Source organism: Sander vitreus, chromosome 13, assembly GCF_031162955.1.
Source record: "Sander vitreus isolate 19-12246 chromosome 13, sanVit1, whole genome shotgun sequence".
NCBI lineage: Eukaryota > Metazoa > Chordata > Actinopteri > Perciformes > Percidae > Sander > Sander vitreus.
Window position 1 is genome coordinate 7767775 of NC_135867.1, and position 22917 is coordinate 7790691.

Here is a 22917-nt window from a genome sequence, read left to right on the forward strand (position 1 = left end):
AATGGAACGGCAAGCACAGAACAGTTTTACCGCGGATCATGTGTAGATGGCTTTCAGGTCCACCCGCATCACCCCTTTGCTCCTTACCTATGCTGCTGCTCTACTCTCCCCTGACCTGAGAAAGTGGATAAAACGAGGGCAATTACAAAATTGTTTTGTCTTCTTTCTTGACTGCTCCACACCAGCAGCCAACTATGTCAGAATCTGGTCCTGTTGCGGTTTAATGGAGTAGGCAGGACATCTTACACAGAACACAACAGAAACTTGATCCGGTGTCCTTCCATGCTCCAAATGTGCTGCCAGGTCAGTGCCCTCTCTTTCACGCTCTTCCACTTAGTCCAGCTGCCCTACTTGTTCATGGCTATATTGACATGTCTGCTTTCCACCTCTGCCTTGCAGACATCCCCCTGCACCATGCATGATGCAGGCGATCTACTGGCTGACCACTTGCAACCTGTTCTGACCTCAATATCTGCCTGGCGCACTCTTGCATCTTTGCTTTCTCTCAGCATCTTGGCCTGGCATGTTTTAGTTGCTTTGCACTCCTTGACCACCGATGTTACTGACAGTTCCAGCTTGCTGCCTTTGCTGTACAGGCCAATGGAGCAGAACCTTCTCAGGAAACCCAGCCATCTCCTCAGGTAGGTGTTCATCTTCCTCTCCAGACCCTCAACAGTGGAGACGGGTACCTCATAAATGAGCAGCGCCCAAAGCAGTCTGGTAAGCAATCCATGTTTGTATCCACAGGCCTTATTACTTTCCAGGTAGGCCACTCTTCTCCAGAGCTGTCATCCAGATTTCAGCTTGAATGAGCATCTTCTTCACACTCCTTTTGTTGTTGAGTACCACTTCCCCAAGCTCTTCACGTTTCTCTTGGTCTGTTGGGATGATATCCTCCCCTGATCTTAAAGCGAAAGCGATCCTGGACTCGCTCCCTCTTCAGTACTAGGCTTTTGGATTTCGCAGGTTTGCCCAATCAGTGAGCTCGAGCAAGTCCTCCAAAATGCATCTCCCTTCAGGTACTGCTGATACTGATCATGATGTTGTCCATGAATGCCCTGATGGGCACCTGTTGGATGCCACGTACTGCACCCTGACATAACTTCTCTGCTGACTTGACGAGAAGGTTCATCGCTGTGGAAAATATAATCACTGAGAACTTGTCAAAGTAGTACTGGAATTGCCCTGGGACATGGTAGGTCTTCAATGTTAATTCCACTAGCTTGTGGGCTATTGTTCCATAGGCATTGGTTAGATTAAGCCACTGTACTGTCAGGTCACCATGGTTCCTCTTCCCGTTCTCAATGATGTTAGAGATTACGCTCAAGAGAGCCAGGTACCCCCCCGAAATCCACCTTTCTGAACTAAAGTGTCCATGTACTCGTCCAAAATTAAAGTGTTCAGCCTTCTTGCCAGAATCCCAAAGAAGTTTTTGCCTTTCACATTAAGGAGCGAGATGGTTCACAATTGTTTGATTTTCTGTGGAGTTTTCCTCTCCTACACCAAACAACTAACCATTAGCAAGGAAGTCCTTCCTCCATGCCACCCTTAGTAACTTTCAGAGTCTTCTCCTCGCAATACCTGTACACCTTGTACTGAATGTCATTTGACTCTGGGGCTGATTTCCCTCTAGCCTTTGTAAAAAAGTTGTTGACTTCCTGCCAGCTTGGTTCTGTTTACAGCATGTAAACGTAGTCATTGATACGTTTCTAACAATCAACTAAAGTTTTAAGCTGACAATAATTAGAGAGCTACTGTGATGAAGATCTGGTAAAGTCTATAAAGATCTGGGTAAACTCAAAGAACACCATCCTGACAATAACAAATGTATTAATACAACAATTCCAAAATAACTCTTTTCTATTGAAAATATAATTTGGATTAATCAGTTTGTTACACAATCGCCTAATAATGGAAAATTGAAAAGTGTGTGTGTGTGTGTGTGTGAGTGTGTGTGTGTGTGTGTGTGTGTGTGTGTTTGTGAGTGTTCACCTGCTGTATAAAGACCATGACAGAGTCCTGCAGCAGAAATAGAACAAAGCTGAGATGTCTCGGCATTTGGCAGCAGGCTGCAAGAATACCAGCCGGGCTGCATTTAGACTGTGAGCACAAACACACGCATACACACACACACACACACACACACACACACACACACACACACACACACACACACACACACACACACACACACACACACACAGGAATGCTGCTGGAACTTTCCGGTGGGGGGTTTGTGCATATATAAACAGCAAGGGCAGCAGGACATCAGACAGACAGTCAGACAGACTCCAGCCTGAAGCTACTGATCTGAAACTTTCACCTCGTCAGGATGTTGTGTCCCAGCGTCTTCCAGCCGTCCACAGTCAACATGAGACCTTTCATGGACCTGCACTGGCCTGTCCGCAGCCTGTGGCCCGAGACCCGGCCGCTCTTCTACCACATCGAACAGGAGATGATCCGCCACATGCAGGAGATGAGGCAGAGCATGGAGTACATGGAGAGGCTGCACCAGAAGATCTTTGAGGAGATCGACCAGACCTCATCCTTGACAGGGGTCTTCCAGCCCATCGCCTTCCAGGAACTAGGGAGGGACGGCAGCAGCTTCGCCCTCAGCCTGGACACAAAGGAGTTCGCCCCGGAGGAGCTGTCAGTCAAACAGGTGGGCAGGAAGCTGAGGGTGAGCGGCAGGACGGAGAAGAAGCAGGAGGACGAGAAGGGCTCCTACTCTTACAGGTGTCAGGAGTTCAGGCAGGAGTTCGACCTGCCGGATGGCGTCGAACCTGAGACCGTCACCTGTTCTCTGGTGGGGGGGCAGCTGCAGATCCAGGCCCCCCGGGAGAAAGCAATGCATGATGGGAAGGAGAGGGTCGTCCCCATCAGCGTCACCTCTGTCCCAGCCATCACATCCTCCAGCAGCAGTGACTCCTCCTCAGAAAGCAACCCTGCTGAGAAAAAATGAACTGAAAACACACAGTGAACCATCTCATCTATCTTTGTAGTTTCAGTGTGGTTTTATTGTGTATAATATTAGAGGGAACATGGATCTGATATTCTTTACCTGCACTTTGATTTTTAGAAATTAACTGTTTATAATAAACTTGTTTCATGTTTTATTTATCTTCGTCACACTTTTTGGTTTCCTGTCCGACTCTTTTTTCTCTTAATGATGGCAAAATATGAAAAACATTCTATTTGTCTTTAATTATTGACAATGTAGTATATTTTTTCAAACATTACTATCCTCTATTATTGCTCTGAATGCTTATTTCAATAACTTAATTTTAAAAAAGTAGGGTAACATCTGTTCAGCACTACACCAATGTTTATTATATATGCACTGTCCCTGTTCAATGAAACAATAAATGTTTATCACTGATCTCATAAATATGACAAAGAAAAGTAAATTGTGACTTTTGTCATTTTGACAAACAATAATAATTAACTTTATCTTCACTTTTGTTTTTTTCTTCTTATAAAATTGCAAATGTATTCTTTTTCTACTAAGAAATTTGTCCTCATAAAAATGTCACTTCATTCTCATATTACTTATATTCTAATAAAAATAAGATTTATTTGGATTTTATTATAACCTTTTCAGATTAAATTGACACTTATAGTCTTACACTCATAGTATCATGACTTTTATTGTGAACTTTGGCTTCATAATACCTTTTTCTCATACTATAAATGTATTCTTTAAGTATCTTTTTTTATTCCAATAGCACAACTGTTCTCACTTTTAAACAGCCACAGTAAATATAAGATAACTAAAAATATACTGAGGTTGACCTGCTGTATTTACCCATTAAACAAACCTTTAACAGCTTCAGAAAAATAATAACTAATTCAGCTGTCTACTGTCACTCAATCCAGACTGACAGCAGCAGCCAATCCTGTGGTTTGAATGTTGATGGTGGGCGGGGGTCATACTGTAGCTAAACCTGTAGTTCTTGGACTAAAACATACAAAGCAGCAGTATACCCCTTTAATCTTGACCATCAGGGATGTGCCGAGATTTTTCTAACATTTTAAAAGAACTAGTTTCTGACAGACTTGATGGGGGTGATGAAAATAAACACAGGACACCATTTTTTTTTCCTTTCTTTGTAAAATAATTCTCAATAAACTTAATTTATTCACAAACTGCTTTTCAAATTTCCATGTTGTCATTGTTCTTTTTTTTTAATCACATACAATAAAAAACATTTCTAAAAGACAAGAGATGTCCGAGTCTCTCCGCTAACTTTGTACACGAGTGCTCCTCCATTTACAGCTCCTCCTCCGTCCCGAAGCTTCTTTTATTTTTTCAAAACACGGATGCATTCATCGCTGACACATTGTCACGCTCAGACATCAGATTAGAAATATTAAGAAAAAACAGCAGAAAATAATGAACAGAGGGACTAAAAATTTAACAGCTACAGTACACATTTCCTTTTCTTCTCCGTTAGTCTTTTCCTTTTTTTTCTTTTTAACGTTTTTTGATTTACAGAATAATAGAATATGTTCAGTTAAGGCTTATGTTGGGTGTTATGGAGTGATCAACAAAAAACAAAGCAGGCGGGAGTGCGGAGAGGGGTGTTATTTTGTGTCTTACGGGGACACTGTGTATATGATACAGGGACATTGTGTTTGTATATGTGTGCTAGAGGGACATTGTTTCTGGACAAATTTCAGTTTTTAAAATGTAATCTTTCATTCTCAATTGTTTTGTAAATTTTTTCTCAAGAAGTTAGTTCTAGTAGACAGCACGTGGAACTAACATGTTAGCTTATAGCAAACTTCAACCTTACCTTAAAAGAGTAGTTCAACATTTGGTAAATAGTCTTATTCTCTCCCTCGGTGAGAGATGTTCAGATGAGAATATTGATCTCATGTCTGTGTGCTCAGTACAGAACTAGAGTCAGGATGTGGTTAGCCAAGCTTATTAAGACTGGAAGCAAGAGGAAACCAAAGATACCAAAAATACACCCAGCCCTGTTTTAAGTTTACACAGGGCGAACTGAAGCCGCTATCTATGCTCTCATCAATCAAACCAGATTCCATTGACAAAAACATTGATTTTACCTCGCAAAACACAGGAGTTGCTGGTCTACTTTGTTAGTTTTGTTAGTTCCTAACCCTTCAAAACACCAAAGTCACACAATAACACAAACAAACAAACAAACTAACCTATCGAGGCAGCGGTAGACCAGCAACTTCCTTGTTCTGAGGTAAAATTGCTGTTTTTGTCAATGGAGTCTGGTGGCTTTGACAAGAGCATAGAATGTTTAGCACATAAACAGTTGACTGATATCCACCTGAACATTACACTATCAAGAAAATGTGAAAGTATTTCTCAAAATGTTGAACAGTTCCTTTAAGAGTGCAAGAGTTTGAAAATGTTTTTCAGTTCAAAAATTATTTTTTTTACCCCCTCAACAATGTGACAGATGAAATCTGACATTAGACAGAGAAACGATCACAAAACTGAAACCCTCTGAATAAAAAAAACAACTCGCTAACACAAAAACAATCTTTTACAAAGTGAATTTGCTGCTGTTGAGTTTAAACAAACTCTAAAAAAAATTTAACAGTTGCCACAATTATAAATGATGATAATCCATCACAGTCAACATACAAATACCTTTACGTTTTAGTCACTTTAAACGTAACGCTGTCCTATTTTTGGTGCATTCAGGGACATTTCAACATGATCCGAGTCGTCTGCTGCACTGAAATGACCCGACACACATTTTCTTTTTCAAACATGATGGTCTTGTTAACTTGTTGATTGTCTTCTGGGTCTGAGTCTCTAATATCGTCGCTCTTAGATGCTTTTTCTGCAGCTGCCCATCAACTCTTGGACGTGAGAGTGTCTTTGAATGCATCACCAAAGAGATTTCCAACTGTATTACCACAAAGTCAAATAAAAACACTGGCTGTGATGGATTATCTCACTACAGGTCGATCAATCTGAAACCTAACGGAGGATTTGAAGTGACCAGCAGGAATGTGAAGTATGATTCTCGGTAGAAAAGCTAAAAACATGTGAAACAGGCCGTGTGGTCCTTTATGCAGCGGTGCAGCTTAACGCTCAGTGAAACGATGTAAAAGGTTCGGAGACTTTAAACGTAGAGCTTTTGTTCTTGGTTTCAAGCAAAAGTTGGAGAAAATAGAAAACATAACCTGCAAGCATTTTTCAGATGACTTTCCTGACATTACATCCACACCTGGTGGTTCTGTGCATCTTAAGCATCAAGATTAAATCCAGATAGAGAATAAAAGCAACCGGAATTTGATTTCTGTAAATGAATTATATGGAGTATTGAAAACTGTCAAGTACTGAAGGTTAGCATTGAATGTTTGCCCAGATTCATAATCCTGTTGATTTATTATAAATGTACTTGTGTTTAGACAAAATGTAACATCTTTGACAGTTTCTGTTCAATGAAAGAAGTTGTTATTTTGTAGAAAAACATGTTTATCTATTTCTACAAGTAAATCATATCATTTATGTAAAGGGACGCTGATACAATAACTGAAGCTGAGGTATCAGCACTAAACATTCCAAACAATCCTCATGCAGAAACTGAACCGATGCAGTCCGCATTTTAACCCTGAATTGGTCATTCTATTATGGTCAACACCGAAACGCTGGAAATTCTAAATAAAGGCTGAATAATCGCAATAAAGTTTCCCTTTCTGTCTGAGTTGTAAAAGTAGTTGTGTGGCTAACAGCAGAAACAGAGATAATGAGTGAATACATTATGACTTACGTACATGAAGCATGAAGAGCTGACCACATGAGACCTGTGCGGAGCAATGGGGAGACTGTAACCTCCCTCACCATAATACATAAAAAAAAACAGAAACGTCATATTTCCATAATGATTTCCAACGTTTAAGCTTTGACTGGAGCTCTTGTAATCACCTCTTCTTCTTCTGCAGTAGTTTAATGGCACCAACTGGAGAATTAGCTCAGCCAGCTGTTTATTGTCTACATTACACGTGTTCTTTTGACCGTTTTCTGGAAATTTTGTTTAAAACGTTTGGAAACGTGAGCACAGAAGTCGTACGTGTTGGCCGCTCAGAGAGGACGATTTAAATAAAACATCTTCAGACGGCCGGGTGTCTATGCGGGAAAATTATATCAGGACATAATCTGGACACAAGTCACATAACCACCAGTGCGCACGCACGCACGCACGCGCACACACACACACACACACACACACACACACACACACACTTGAGTGAATGAGCAGGAGTGTGTAGTGACAGGTGTATGACAGGAATGTGGGAACACTCAGGTGAACAACAGCATCAGTGGCTACCTGCCCTCAGTGAAGCCTGATGAAACGACACCACGAAACAGCAGCGAATCTGAACGCATCACCACGCTGAGGTCACATAGTGTGTGTGTGTGTGTGTGTGTGTGTGTGTGTGTGTGTGTGTGTGGTTTATTTGCAGTAGTGGTTTTGATACGACACCAGCGTCTGAACTATTTACTGTTATGAAGTTGTGCCAATAAAAGATGATTGACTCTTATCATTCTTAATATCATGATGAATATAACAACGCCTCGATATTAACATGTATTCGTAATGACATTGTCACAAACTAAAATGCTTTACTCAGATAAAAATATAAATCTCTATCTGAGACGTCTATTGAGGGCTGCGATAGATTTAAACTAAGATTTGTTTTGTTACTTAGGAAATTATTTCTTGAGTTGAACTTAATTACTGCTGAAAGGGACGATGGGAAATATGTCTTTTGATTTAGGTAAACTGACCTTTTAAATCCTGACTGAAGATTAAAGCAGCTCTTTGAGGTAAGAGGTCTGGTGTTTGTGTTGGACGTGGTGATGGCGTGTCAGGTTTGGCGCTGCAGTGCGGCGACGGCCTCATCAGACTGTGGTGTGTTACGGAGACTCAGCAGCTGTGTGTTGGAAGACACCAGGATGCCGCGACGCACCTGGACAGACGGAGTCCAGTCACAGAGGTGGGAAAACATCTGCATCTGGGCTTCAGGTACCTGAACAATGGCTTGTTGGTGTGTTAGCATGACGATGCATTGTTGATCATGTTGGTAACTGAAGGACAGATGCAGGAGGGGTTTCCCTGTTGAATACTTTCCTCTCGTCACAGGCGACCAGAGTTACTCTCACTTTAAAAACCAACTTTCTAACAGCACAAATGTTAAAAAGCAGCCAGGAGGATTCCACAGCGTCGAGTCTTTACAGGTGGTAGTCACATCATTACTGTCGTCGTCAATCAGCTTTGTTTACCCCAGCTCATCCAATGAGAGAAGGTGTTGTTCCTGAGAGCCTTGCTGATTGGTGGCAAGGAGGCGCGGAGTGTTGAGACAATGGTGGTCCAGGAAGAAGGGAGGGGGTTCAGATCAATTCAAAACTAAATTAAAAAAACTGAAACAGAGAACAGCCTTCCATTTACAAATAAGTCAGTTTTCTTCTATTAAGTTCAAGTCGAGTTCTGTACAATCCCTCTCAAACACTGCCTGCTGAGCGGCCTCACGCTCCTCGGCCTCCTCCTCGCCGTCGTCATCGTCCTCGGGGCACTCCTCGTCGCTCTCGCTCAGCGGCCCGATGCTGGTCCTACCCAGGCACTCGGCCGGCGAGCAGGAGCCCCGGAAGTCACCCATGAAGGACTCCATGCCCATGCAGACATCACCACCGCAGGCCAGCCTGCCGCCGCCGCGCTCCAGACACTGTGGGTCGATGCTGCGAGTCTGCAGGAGCGACAGGAGGGAGGTCAAGAAGGGGAACACAGAAACTGATTAGACATTAAGATAAGTTGGAAATAACTCTGAAAACTAGAGCTCTATATTACCAATAAATCAGCCGAGATTTTTTTTTTACTGTTGCTATGGTTACGGTACATGCAGTTTAATATAGCTAACCATTAATTAAGGGCAGCGGTTAAACTGTTAACTGAACTGTGAAGTGTGTGTGAAATGTCCACAATATGACTTGAACAAAAACCTGACAGTCAATCAGAAACTAATGAAATGACATTAGATCATATTTCCAAGTTTTATAATATCAACAGCTGAACAGTTCCTTTAGTTAGTCAGTGGTTTAGTGTTTATCATGAGTGCAAGAAACGGGGGGGTTTTCAGAAGTCTACAGCTGCAACTAACAGAGTTAATCTGATCGATTCATCACAATCTCCCAGAATCAAAAGGTGACATCTTTTTGTTTTGTCCCAAAACCCAAAGATATAAAGTTTGTATAAACATTTGAGGAACGGCAACCAGACAAAATGTGGCATTTTTGCTTCAAACATTACTTTAAATAGAAAACAGCTTATAAAAGTTGTAGATTAATGTCCTGCAGAACCTGAGTCATCTTGGTGAAGTCGAGGACGGGTCGAGCGCAGGGTCTGTCGGGGTCGCGGCGTCTCTTCAGACCTGGTTTGAGCAGCAGCAGGTCGCAGGGCTGCGAGTGGCAGCGTGGCAGCTGCGGCGGTAGACTGCGTCGCAGAGACGAGGGTGTGCTGCAGGCTGAGGAGGGTGAGGCGGGCACGGGGCCCCCCACGGTCACTCCGGCTACGGCTGAGCAGCTCGGCGGACGTGCCGCCGCGTGACTCAGCACGGGAGGCGGAGGCAGGAAGGTGGAGGCCGTCGAGTCTCTGATGAGCACAGGGGAGAGGGAGAAACGCCTCTGAGGAGGAGGAGGCGGGTGGAGGGGGGAGGGCGAGGAGGAGCAGGAGGAGGGGGATGGGAAGAAGCAGCAGCAGGCTCCTCCCCCCGCCGCCGCCTCGCTGGGGTCCCAGGGGAAGCTCCAGGGCAGCGGGGAGTCCGGAGACAGCGCCAGGCTGAAGAAGGTGGGGCTGGATGAGGAGTGCAGTGACGAGTTCAGAGAGGAGCTGGGAGCGCGGAGAGGACAGGCTCCTCCCCCTGCTGCACCTGCCCCTATAACCCCTCCTCCTGCCCCCAAGCCTCCACCTGTGACCCCTCCCCCTGCTCCCCCATGGCACTGCTGGCGACTGACAGGGGTCCAGACCCGCGAGGCGCTGGGCCGCCAGGTGTAGCGGCAGCGTGACAGGTCTTCGGGCACCGACAGCGAACGGCAGTGCCGTTTTGGGGGCGGTGGAGGAGGTGGAGGGGGCCCGGGGCCGGGAGGGGCTGCTGGCGCTCCGGGGAGGCACAGCTCGGACGCTGAGGTGCTGGGCGCCAGGGGCCGGTGCTGCTGAGGCTGAGAGGGGGTGCCGTCCAGGGGGTCGCCACCCTCCTGCAGGTGAGCATCTGGGGGCACCAGGGGCACGGGGCCGGGGGGGAAACTAGAGCTCAGTAACCCCCCCTGCAGGCCGGACTTGGAGGGAGGGCAGAGCTGCCAGTAGCTGCTCTCTGAGAGGACACAGACACACAGAGGTCATGATGAGATTATTGATATGCATGCATCGTTCCGGTTTATTTCTTTTCCTCAGTATTGAGCTGCATCATGGGAAATGTAGGATCCCCCCCCAGTTTTTTTGGGGGGGTTTACCCAATTTCCAAGTTCCCCAATTTTCTAGAAGTGTATATACTTACTATTACTGGAGTTCTTTTTTTAAATGACTATTCATTTAGAGCAAATCACAGGTAATCCTTGAATCTGAAACACTCACCAGGCATCAAGCCATCTGGGGGCCAGCACTCTGCGAGGGTTTTCGGGTCCAGCAGGGACTGAAAGAAAAAGAGACAAAGAGTTTAAACAGACTAACAATCTTATTTTACTACTAATGATTAGTGATTAATGATAAAAATGTTAATTTATAAAATGAGACTTCAGACTGAATGCAGGTGAGACTCACCAGCGAAAAGTCCCCTGGCTGAGCAGGGTCGCCTTCCAGAGTATGGTTCCTCAGGCTCTCCACAAGCAGCGTGACCACAGCATTGTGGCAGGGGACGGGGCCGAGGGGGGAGACGGGGGCGGGCTGCGGAGAGGAGAGGGGGAGAGAACGGGGAGAGAACGGGGAGGAGAGGGGAGGAGGAAGAGGAAGAGGGAGCCACACCCGTTTGTGTGTCCGTCCGTTCGGTCGGTTTGTCGCAGGAGGAGAGGGGTGAGGGGCTGAAGTCTGAGACTCCTCCTCCTTACCACCTCAGGGCCAGGTAGCCCCGCCCACTCTCACAAGGACATTGTCAGTCAGCTGTTGCCCCTGGCAACGCACCTGGTGAGGAAGGAGAGACGCACATGAGTGTTGTAGAGTCACACATGTTAATTTAAAGAGTACAAGAGGGTGCAGACCTGAGAGCCTTTGGGAAGGGAATAAAGACTCCATACATACAAATGAAAAACAACACTAGGTATAAACTAGGGGTGAATGATATATCGACTCAAACAAATCGTTATCACAATATCACGTTGCACAATATTATATCAAAAGGGGTTGCAATATTTGGTTTATATTGTGGAGCGCTGCGTCCCGTCCACTGTGTGGCATAGTTGGGTTTGATTTAGAACCCACTTGAAACGCTATAATCATCATGTTCCATTGGCCAGTTACTGTGCCACTTGCACGTTAGTGCACGTCAGTGCACGGGTCCACTGCGTAATGAACCCTATGGAGCGTACCACGTGTGTGCATATTTCGACAGAGTGACAGTGTAAGTGAAGAAATAGATAAAGACAACAAAACGGAACGAATCAGAGTAGCGAAAGAAAAGTAGTGTCCTGTTCTCTTCATTTATATATTTTACACTGTCCAACCAGTAAAACATGTCATGTTCTGTAGACATGGTCGTTATTTATTTATTCATGTTGTACCAGTCCAATATGACTGTCAGTTGAAATGAACCTTGTGTTGTAAGAAAACTTCTTTTATTTGTTATGAATCTATTTTGATGTGTTTTCCCATAACTTTTGTAATTTTACATATGTTTAAAAATATTGAAATTAATATCTACATCGCAATATTCATAATCGATATCGCAATATCACATTTTGTAAATATCGTGCAACCCTAGTATAAACCTGTGTATGGCTGGACCTGGACCATGTATATAAATTGTTACACAGATAGTCAGCAGAAGTGGCTATAATGAGAATTCCTGCATATTAAATGTTCATCTGCAATTTGTTGCAGTGGTCCCAGTAATATTTGTTCTTAAAGTGTGCTGAAGTAGCATCACAGGACATGGTTAAGCTACAATTAAGTCAAATAATTGAGGACTGCTTTAATTTAATTAATTCAACAATATAATCAGTCTATGATTTTCAACACTGTTGTTCTGAATATTTTGGGGCTTTGGACGAAACAAGACTTGAAAAAGATTTCCCTTTGGGCTTGAGGAAACTATGGACATTACCGTCTGTATTAATTAAATTAATCCTTCGGTCTATAAAATGTCAGAATATAGTGGAAAATCCCCAAAATGACATCTTCAGATGTTTTATTTTTCTGGACCAACAGTCCACTTGTGTGAGGCATCCTTGAACTCAGCAGAGAGTTTTTCATTGGTGATGGTTTGCCCCGACCCCTATACTTTAGCCCGCCCCTTTTATAACTTATGAACCGTTTGACACAGACAATTGTGGACACAGGACAACATTTTCAATACACCATTTCCAATGCCGCACACTGCAAGGGGTCTGTCCATCGTCCATCCTATAGCGTCACTTCAAATATTGTTTGCGTTTTAAATTTTTTATGTTTATCTTTAAGGTGTCCTCGGAGCTAAATGTCAGAATTTTTATGATTCTTTGTATGTGTATTCTGAGCTTTACGAATTGCTTATCTTTTGTGTTTTACAGTAATCAAATTCTTAAAAAAATAAGTGACCCGAATGAACAAATTTAAAAAAACAATATCTCCACAAGTTTTCACTTTCTTGTAACCAAACTGACCTGAACATGACCTGAACTGAAATAGAGCTGAACACAGCAATATTTCACAGAGCCTTCCCTCTCTGCATAACAGCCTCATGCATGTGAAAAGTACGACGCTAAAACACTGAACTGAAACACTGAAAAAAGAAGCCTATGATTGTTAAAAATTGAAGAAAAAAAAATACATAATTGAGAATTGTATTAAAAGTTCCTAAAAAATAAGGAGGGGAAATAATTTCTCTGATGCAACATTCACAGGAAATAATCTGCTCTAAATTCATCTAAAATCGCTCTTTAACACAAACGTCCTGCAGTTAAAGCGTTCACTATTTGGGTTAATTGTACAGTTTATCAGATGTCCTGTGCTGTTATTATGCTTTGAATATAATATGAAATATTCATAGCATATGTCATTTAATAAGTCAGCTTACTCAATGATAGACAAGGGGTCCCTTAAAGACCTAATCGATTCATAGAGAACTGAAAAAAAATTATATATATCGTCGTTTATATTTCTGACTGAACCCCTCTTTGAAATATGATACAACATTATGTCAACACATGAACTGATGGAGTTTTGGCTCCTGGTCCAAATGAGGTCAGGGGCCACAAACAGCTAAGATCCTGATTGTACTTTCAGGGACTTGAAACTCTCCTGATGTTGGTTCCAGTGTCTGGAGTTACTAGTGTTACTGGGTTGTGATTAAATAAAGGCACAGTGTTTGGTGATGACAGGCTGTCCCTGGCAGTGGAGGCCATTGTGCAGCCTGAGCAGAGCCGCCTCTCTGATGCCGGACTGGCTGAGGCCGCTGGGCATCTCCGGCTGCTGCTAGCTTGTGGCTAACATATCCCATTGTTTTCAATGAGGGATGCTAACACACCGATATAGCGGTTTCCCCGTTTGAGTGCAGAATAAATGTGGGGATGTCATTATGATTTTTTTTGTGGAAAAAAATTAATAATTAACGTCTGATATTAATGCAGCAGGTTACATCAGCGAGCAAGCTCGCGCTGCCGTGCAGTCCACCTGAACAGTTAGCTTGCTGTAAATAATATGTCATCTCGTTATTACTTTCAAGGTCGGCACAATAAATTCAGCCATTTTGCTTGCTGAAACAAATCGGCTGACTGAGGAGTGTGCCCCCGCCACAGCCTCACTGACTCCCAGGGCTTAGTCTGGTCTGCTCCGCGGGGCTAACAGGGAGCTACACTGGCTGCCTGGCATCCAGGGGCAGCAGCTAGCTAACTGGAGCTAACTGACCTGCCCAGCGTTAGCAGCATTAGCGGCGGTGATTTCACAAACAAACCCACTAAATATCACACGGGATGTTGTCGTGTTTCGCCCCACCTCCAGCCTTTAGCTGAGAGAGGTTATTTCTGAATAAACCTGAATGCCTCACAGGCTAATTCACACCCAGAATCAGCGGCAGCTAACAATAATAATAACGGGGATGATATTAACGTCTGGCCGGCCTGTGAGTTCTCCGAGCAGCATGTGAGGAGGAAAACACGGCGGGATGCTGCGGGATGGAGCAGCCCGGAATAGCTAGCTACTAGAGAACCACCAAACAAGGGATCATTTTTCTCACTCTCAGCCGGCTGGCATGCTTACCTTATCGGGCAGCACCTCCGGTGACGGGGTGAAGCGGCTCCGGTGGATGCAGCGGGCTGGCAGACAGCGGTGGACTCGGTGTATTGACCCAGTATTATTAAAGAGCACCGCTCCGTCTGCCGCCGCCGCTGTCAGCACCAAACCGACCACAATGAATTAAAGTCTGGAGTTAACCACACACAGCGAGAACCACAGGGTCCGGGACAAACCTAAACATCGGCGGTAATCAATGTCCAATGTATTGTAATTATTACAACATAATAATAACGAATCTGCGTGCACACGCCCGTGAGCGGTAGGCATTCATAAATAACATTTACGGTGCCAGGCAAGAGGAGGAGGGGCGGTGCTACACCTCATCACCCCGCACCAGCACCTGCCACATATTTATATTATTCTTTTCTTTGATCACATCCTCACTCCAACTAACAGCGGGTTATTAAAATAGAGACACAACATAAATAAATATGATTCAGTAAGTGTCAGAAGAGAGCTGGAATGCTGAAGGATGATGGGAGTTGTAGTTTAAAGCCTGATCAGAGCAGCTTGTTTACAGCAGCAGACCTGCGGTCTGTTTTGCCTGTCAGTCATATCGCTGTTACTATTAAATCATCCAGATTGTTTAGGAGGTGAAACTGTGTGTCAGCGCTGCAGTTAAAAGGACAAACACAGAAACAAATGTTTCAGCGTCAGATCAGACTGATGCTGTCTGGCTGCAGCAGCACACCGTGTGGACCAAGACACTCCTCTGCAGAGCACTGACTAAAATAACCTCAGTCTGCTCAACTGCTTACATTAGTTAAAGGAGTTGTTCATGAAGGAGAATACATTCATGTTACATTAACACCTTTAACAAACGGTAATATTTTTACTTTTAAAAGCTTTTTTATTTTTAAAATCTAATATTGGGTATTTTTTCATTTTGTTTTTATATCACTGATTTAATTTGCTTCCTGAAATGTTTAAAGCACCATGTGAAACATGTAACGCAGCACTTTGTTTAAAAAAAAAGTATTGCATATTTGAAATGACATGTCACTTACTGTATTTTCTGTATATTTATGTCCTGATTTCTTCTTTGCTGGAAAGAAAATGTGTTGAATCAGATTTAAGAGAATAAAACAGATTTTGTAACATCTACTCTTAAAGCTCGATAAAACGTTCAAGTTCTAAAAAGGGATGCACATTTAGAAAAATGTGTTGAGACTCAGGTTCAAAGTCCTGATTGTTGGCAATAAAAAAAAGGTACATTTTATTCACTTTAATAAATTGTCAAATTAATAACTTCAAATAGTCTAATTTGAATATCAAACGGCTGCCATTTGTACCTCCAAATATCCTACAGCCATGGACAGATTATGAAACAATGGGCCCCTGGACACAAACAGCCCCCCCTTGTGTTTCTTCGGGTTGTTTAGAGTCACTCTGGGGTCGTTTTGTGTCCGTTTGTGGTAGTTTTACGTCAGCTTGAATTTGGGGTCGCTTTGCCTCAGTTTGTGGTCGTTGTGTTTTTTTTTTTTAAGATAATTTGGGGGCGTTTTGGGGGGGGGGGCCTTGCCACCCCTCTTGCCCAACCCTTGTATACTGTCCAATGGGGACCAATACATATTTAGGTCTGTAGAAGAAGAAAACAGGTCAGCCTGCGAATTTATAACACTTTATTTACATCTTTATTAATCACATCTTTCAGCTTTGCTCTCGACATTCAAGCAGCATTAAATGACAAATTGGGAAACAAAAAGTAAAAGAAAACTCACAACACAAAGTGACAGCCGTTTCCCCCTCCATTAATCAAGGTTTTAGTTTTTTAGAAAAAACATGGGGAGGTAGAGAAAGGAGCTGCTCATCCAGATAGAGCATGAAGGTGACAGTGGGACAAAGACAACAGCCTGCAGAGAGGCAATAAAGTGACACCAAATGGGAGTAATACAGTTAATGTGACTTAAAGTACCAAAAAAATAGCAGCTTTTCCATCAGTGCAGGACTCAAAACTAAAACATGATGCAGGTGGGAAGTGCTCCATCTGATGCAGTTCAACAGAAATGTATAAAGTGCAAAGTAAAGTACCATGCTCAGGTCAAAGTGTTCAGCTGAGAGAGGAGGGTGGTTCCTCTCAGTTCTCTTCAGGTTGCATCCCTCCTCGTGGAGGGGCGGATGTAACTCGGGATCAAGGATCAATCACATCCCTGCTGTCGTTATAGTAAATCTTCAACCATCTTAAAAAGACAAATGTACTGGAAACAAACTTCACTCCAACACATTCAGGATCAACAACATCCCATCGAGTTATCGATAATAAATCGAGGAGTTGAAACGTTGACAAGACAACTAAACCTTGTTTAGTGGAGATCCAGTGACTTTTCAGTACGGATTCCACAAGAGCTGGTCAGAGAAAACAGGAACCTGCTGGTCATCAGAGCCAAAATCTACCAGAAAACAAAAACGGAATAAATTCATCCAACGAGTCAGATGAAATGCAAAAAAAAAAAAATTAAGACACTTGAGATCGAAGAGAAACCACAAAAAAAAAAAAAAATCTTAGATTACTGCTCCGACCAGTTTCAAACTTTAGTGAATTTGTAAATCTTTGAGGAGATGCCTGAACAAAAACACTCTCTCTCGTTAAACTACCTCAAGTTTGTACTTGAGTATTTATATTATCTGCTACCAGCTGTAACATTAAAGTTCTCTCTCTAAATTTGGAGTGCAGGACTTAACTCACTTTCTACACTGTAGTATTACTACTTTTACCAAGTAAAATGTCTGAATACTTTCCCCTGTTACCTCACCTTGGCCGTTGTCGGCCTCCAGCAGGAGGCGGAGCCAGTCGGTCATGTTGTCATTAGTGGGCAGCCGATTGCTTAAGGAGTAGCTCAGGCCGGGAGGAGAGCGAAGAGTCCTGTGGTTCATCTCTGCCTCCTGATAGGACGAAAACTGCGATGAACAAGTTTCTTCCAGGTCTTTATAGAAGAAAAAAAAAATGTTGGAGCTGTGCAAAGCATCCAACATTTTCCCCTAAATACAACTCTATAAAAAAGGTTAACTTTGGCTTTATGACCTCAGCATTATTTAAATGCTGCCCCATACTCACTAAAGCACCAAATGTGGATTAAACTGCTGCTGAAAATAGTCCAACAAAAGCACTATTCCTCCCATTTGTTTGATTTTAAAAATACAGTGACCAGCTGTTTTAGGAAATATAAAAACTAAACATTTGTTTTTAAAGATTTAAAAAAAGATACTATATTATTAATCTGGCTGTTGAGTCGTTACCGGAGAGAGCGGAACGTTCCAGGTTCCAGGCCCATCCAGTGACATCATGGCAGATAGAGGAGACACAAAGGAGGCTTTAGAGGCTGCTGGAGTCTCCTTCTCTCTCTGCTTGTCTCCTCCATCCTCACACAGGTCAGAGGTCATCTTCGCCAGCTGGCTTTGCCTGAAATAAAACAAAGGAGCTCAATTTACTACAAAGTCATAAACTATAACTTCTAATGATTAATTCATTCAAGAAATAAATCACAATAAATAATTAGTTGCAGCTCTAGTTCAGACAGGCATTCTTTCCACCCACAGTTGCTCCACTGGGTCCTGTGTGTCAGCAGCGTCCGGCTGGTTGTCAGTCGGAGGGTCCCACAGGTGCAGTGCTCGCCTCCACAGACGCACCTGCATGTCCCAGGAGCGCCGGCTGTACTTCCTGTACTTATTAGGAGTGGACGGGTGGAGCTTAGGGTCCCTCATATGTCTAAAGGAGGAGCGGTCAGATTTTAAAGAGCAGATACGACAGTCACCGATTATACTACGTTTCTCTTTTAATAACTGAATCATGTTTCCTTCCGCTGCATTTTATCAGCTCAGTGGGAAAGTCAAAAATGCCATTGCTAATCTGATAGATGCTAACTTGCCTATACCAACATGTAGGCCCGTTTGTGAACCAAAATGACAGAAATAATGAATCAGATCCAGACTCTGTAAAAGCTCATCAAATGGTTGTAATGTCAGCTACAGGTAGGTACTGCTGTTCTTTTCACAGACATTTTAGTCTACATTTGTTTTCATTTAGTCTCATTAAAGTGTGCAACTGTCACTGGATTACTTTGATGCTAAAAAAAATAATTTAAAAACATGATTCTCAGGCAAGTTCTGCAGCCTCTTTCCCCCCCTAAGATTTCTAAGTAGATTTATGGACGTTCATTTTGGATTTTCTCACTTGGGGACTTGCTGCAGGTAGTTCTGGTAGCCGCTGGTGTTTTTGCCATACTGAATCTGTTTCTGCCGGCGCTTCATAACTGCAGCGTTGGTCTCCGTGTTGGCTGGGTCGGGGATGCGAGGGTAGCAGCGACCGAGAGGGGGCCTGCAGGGACCAGATACATAAGACCCTGTGGAGCGTTTGACCACTAGTAGCACCATGAGTAAATTTTTTTTTTTTCCTTTCGAGTGGGTTTCTTATTAGTCTGATCCATTAAGTCAATAAAGTGCCAAAAAAAAAAAAAAAAAAAAAAAGTGTCAATGATTGGCAACAACACTGACTGATTTTGATGCATTGCGTCAAACACTATTAGGTCTCCAGAGTACAGCAGCAACTAGAAGGGCCCTCAGAGAGCACAGACCTCCGCCATAGCAATGCCCTATCTCACAATGTTAATGCAGTGAGAATTTTACCAGTCAGGAACTCATTTTCAATTTGTTCCGACACCACATTAATGCAGCAAAAATGCCCTCTCACAATGTTAACGGAAGTGAAAAAGAATGTGTATACGCCCTGTGAATCTCATCTGCTCAAAATGTAATGGTTCTTCCTTGGCCCATTCTACAACCTTCCACCAAGTTTCATGAAAATCAGTAGGTTTTCAATAAGCCTGCTAACAGACTGACAAACAGATGAACAAACAAACCAAGCCACTAGTGAAACCAGGAAAATAGCATGCATTTGCCCCACATAAAGGAATGCATGATTTTATTCTGTAATGGCCGTGGGATCAAACATTTTGGTTTTAAATGGGACAGGGTCTGAGTGTCTATATTTTGGATACACGGTTTACTATAGACTAATAAAAAAAAAAAAAAAAAGAAAAACTCACCCCTTCCCAAAATGTATGCCATTGGCATTAACACAGCCAGAATGAATTAAAAAATAAAGAAAGGGAAAATGTCCCACAAGATGTACGAGGGTTAAACGTTTTCAGTTTGTTGAGCATCTGTGTTCAGAGTGTACCGACCTCTTGTCCAGATCGTCCGTCCCCACAGCCACACTGCTGGTGGATACTTTGAGGATACAACGCTCCAGTATGGACGGCCTGCAGGAAGACAGTTTAGTGTGACTGCAGACAGGGTGGACATAGTTTAGGACAATTAGTATTAGTAGCCACACGCACATTGTATAATTTATAAAAAACAAAGAATTGAACTTCATTTAGTCCATCTGTTTTCAGTCTTTATGCTAAGCATGTCGGACCTGCGAGGTTTGTTGTTGGCAGCTCTCTCTCGTCCTCGCGGGCTGCTGGCAGCAGGAGGAGACGGCGTAGGAGAGATGTTACTGTGATGAAGAGAAGGAGGAAGAAGAGGGCAAGACAGCAAGAAGTAATCAATGAGTGGGAGATTTGACCTACTGTTTTTATGTGAACTGGTTCCTTCTAATCAACTTTTTTTCACCCCCCCCCATCTCTTGATTATTCTGCAAAACATCTGCTGTATAGAAATTACATCGAAATCTGGAGATTTGTTTTTATCAGCTGGAATAATAAAAATTAAAAAAAAAATCCACTTGGCGTTTGATGTTGGATACAAAATCGTCAATATTTTACTTTGTGTCATGTTTGAAATCACAGTTTATAAAAGCTATATCGTCATGTATTGATGAACAGTGGTGGGAAGTAACCAAGTACATTTACTTAAGTACTGCACTTCAGTACAATTGAGGTATTTGTACTTCACTTGAACATTTCCATGTTATGCTATACTTTTAGTCCATTCTCAGAGGGGCAATATTGCAGCATGAAGTCCAGTATTTCTACACTGTAGTATTACTGCTTTTACTTCAGTGAAAGATCGGAGTACTTCTAAACAGACTGGTGACCCGTCAACCAGTCAATGCAGATATTCAAAAGGTCATCATCATCATCTGAAACGCTCTTCAGAACTTGTAGCTCCATTCAGAGACCTCCAGGTGTGTTTCTCACCTGACCAGGCTGTCGTAGACGGAGCTGCAGCCGGGGAGGAGCCACGGCTCGGGGGCGGAGCATCTGGAGGCAGCCAGAAGTGGGTCAGGGAGGCCGTTCCACGCGGCGGTCGACCAGCCCTTCACACAAACGCATGACCACGGACTGAAACAGAAGCTGAAGACATATATAAAAGTCATGAGGTCATGGGTCAAGGAAAGGGGAATTTTTAAGCACCTAGGAAAAGACAACCGTGATGCTCAGAGAATCCAATTGCACTTACACTCAGGCACATAACTATGCGACCGCAGATTTTATTGACGTGGGTCTGCTACAACTACAATGTTCTGAAAATTGACTACTAAAAGCATCTTTACCCTGTGAGTGTTTCATGCAGACTATATTCATGTCTTTTTTTATAAACTTAATAACCAAGGTTGGAATTGAAAAATAATAATAATAAATAATAATAATAATAATAATAATCTACTCAGATTGGACAGATAGCCTAAGTCTAGCTAGCGGTCTGGATTTACACATAAAATCGACCAGAGTTTAAAATGCCAACACAAAGAAAGTGGAAAGTGACAGACATCCGGCAGAATTTCCAGCGACACTTGAACAATCCCAGAAATGAAACGTCGTTGATAAATACACTATTCCTGGAGCTAGGTCTGGCAATGCGAGACTACTAAAAGGTCCTTCATTTAAAACAACTGTTTTATATCTATGGTATCTTCATCCTCAGAGTGAGAAGCCTTTCATGCTTTTTAAATTTATCCTGAAATTTTAGATTTGTATAAGTATTTTAAAATTATTATTATTTTTTTTTAAAAGTAGCCTACTATTTCACTGTTACATTCCTTAACTTGACTATTTTACACCAGGGTTTTTGTTTATTAAGTGAATGAAACATTGTTTCTTGCATTTATCTATTCATATAAACCTAGCAAACATCATTGTTTATTGGGAATTCCAAATGAAGGAGCAAAAAAAAAAAAAAAAAAGTAAAAATCAAATAAGCTAATCAAATGTTTTAAGCGGCCATTTCTTTTTTTTAACCTGACCCCACACCGAATGATAAAATATTATACTTACTACAAAAAGTTCCTTTATGACAAAACTGACTATAAATAACAGATTAGTATTATAGGCCATTTAACGGAGAATCGTGCAGTTTAGAGAAGTTTTTCTAAGTATAACATCCACCAATCAGAGAGGAGAGTTGCAGCCTCTGTGCAGCCTGAGATAGTTACTCACAAAGATTTACCAGCATATATAAAAATCCAATTAAAATATAAATAAAAATATGATTTTGACGTTGGGTGGAAAATGTGCCCCTTCTAAAGTGGAAGAGACTGATTTGCAAACATATTCTGTGAGTAGCTATAATCCGGGTGTTTGCCGGAACAGTTGACCTGGGGCTACGTGTGAAAAAGAAACGTGTCTAGTATGTGCAGCTCTGTGGTTTAAATAACAAAAATATGAAACGTGTTTCCGGTTGTTGTTACAGACCTGGAGGAGCGCAGCGGGCTCTGAGCTACCGTTTCCACTCCGCTGGTTGACATTTTTGCAGTTTGAGTTTGGCGCCTTCAGTTCAGACGGACAGACGCCATTGTTCCGCTTTCACAGCTCTTTAATGAGCCGCACCTGAGAGGGGCGGGGCCTGCATGCCAAAACCAACCTGGGCTGCTTCCGGTCCGGCAGATGATGGAGTGTAGCCTTAAGTAAAAGAAAGTAAAAACAAAATCACTCCGAGAATAACAGTCATCAGAACTCACATTTGGAAGAAATAAACTAGGAAAAACATGGATGCTGAAGGATAGCAGTAGTGTAAAGGTTACTTGAAAATGCTGAGAGTTTAGATTTTACCTGGAAGCAAAACATATATATATATATATATATATATATAGGCTATATTAGGTTACTGTGTAAAGGCCTCAAACTAAATTAATTAATGAATAAAATGATTGAGAAATGGTGACTGTTGATGGCCCACGACCACTTTTTATGTTTGGTGCTGAGTACAGCAAGAAAAATGCACAGGAAAAATCTTCTACTTAATTTTGTGGTAGGAGATAAATGTTTCTTTTCATGAGTTAGTTCTGTTTTTTTGTAGCGTTTGAGTGGATTTCAGACAGTTCATGGCTATGAATACTCTAAATGACTTCATGACAATGTGGTGTTATGATAATATAATCTGCTCAGTAATGGATGATACATTATGCAGTCCTGTTTTGGCATGAAATATTGTACTGTATTTTGTTACAAAGGAAAGTTCTTTCTTTCTAATGGAGAAGATAACAGCAGTGAAATCCAGTGGGTTATTCCTC

At 42.5% G+C, this 22917-nt stretch overlaps 3 protein-coding genes across 5 annotated transcripts; 1 reads left to right on the forward strand and 2 right to left on the reverse strand.

Moving 5' to 3' along the window:
- Positions 1-1813: 1813 nt before the first annotated feature.
- Positions 1814-14806, reverse strand: fam53c (family with sequence similarity 53 member C). Of its 2 annotated transcripts, XR_013502884.1 has the most exons (6): positions 14430-14806; positions 10803-11159; positions 10617-10674; positions 9347-10356; positions 7781-8736; positions 1814-2945 (listed from the first exon to the last, which is right to left on the reverse strand). XR_013502884.1 is itself a non-coding variant. In XM_078266858.1 (5 exons), exons 3-5 carry the CDS (start codon positions 10621-10623, stop codon positions 8449-8451), a joined length of 1305 nt encoding a protein of 434 aa, XP_078122984.1. In that variant the 5' UTR covers positions 10624-10674; positions 10803-11159; positions 14430-14806; the 3' UTR covers positions 4099-8448. The 2 variants fall into 2 exon arrangements, 1 of the variants encoding a protein (XP_078122984.1); XM_078266858.1 differs by lacking the exon at positions 1814-2945 and having other exon boundaries at positions 4099-8736.
- hspb9l (heat shock protein, alpha-crystallin-related, b9-like) lies at positions 2333-3114 on the forward strand. Its single transcript, XM_078266859.1, has one exon. The coding sequence runs from the start codon at positions 2333-2335 to the stop codon at positions 2960-2962; it is 630 nt and encodes a 209-aa protein (XP_078122985.1). The 3' UTR covers positions 2963-3114.
- A 1361-nt stretch (positions 14807-16167) lies between the features above and the next one.
- Positions 16168-22293, reverse strand: slbp2 (stem-loop binding protein 2). Of its 2 annotated transcripts, XM_078265857.1 has the most exons (9): positions 22100-22291; positions 20606-20761; positions 19882-19962; positions 19646-19723; positions 18637-18780; positions 18001-18171; positions 17703-17865; positions 17219-17348; positions 16168-16855 (listed from the first exon to the last, which is right to left on the reverse strand). In XM_078265857.1, the coding sequence occupies exons 1-9, from the start codon at positions 22150-22152 to the stop codon at positions 16791-16793; spliced, it is 1041 nt and encodes a 346-aa protein (XP_078121983.1). In that variant the 5' UTR covers positions 22153-22291; the 3' UTR covers positions 16168-16790. The 2 variants fall into 2 exon arrangements, with proteins under 2 accessions (XP_078121983.1, XP_078121982.1); XM_078265856.1 differs by lacking the exon at positions 16168-16855 and having other exon boundaries at positions 17048-17348; positions 22100-22293.
- Between the last annotated feature and the right edge of the window lie 624 nt (positions 22294-22917).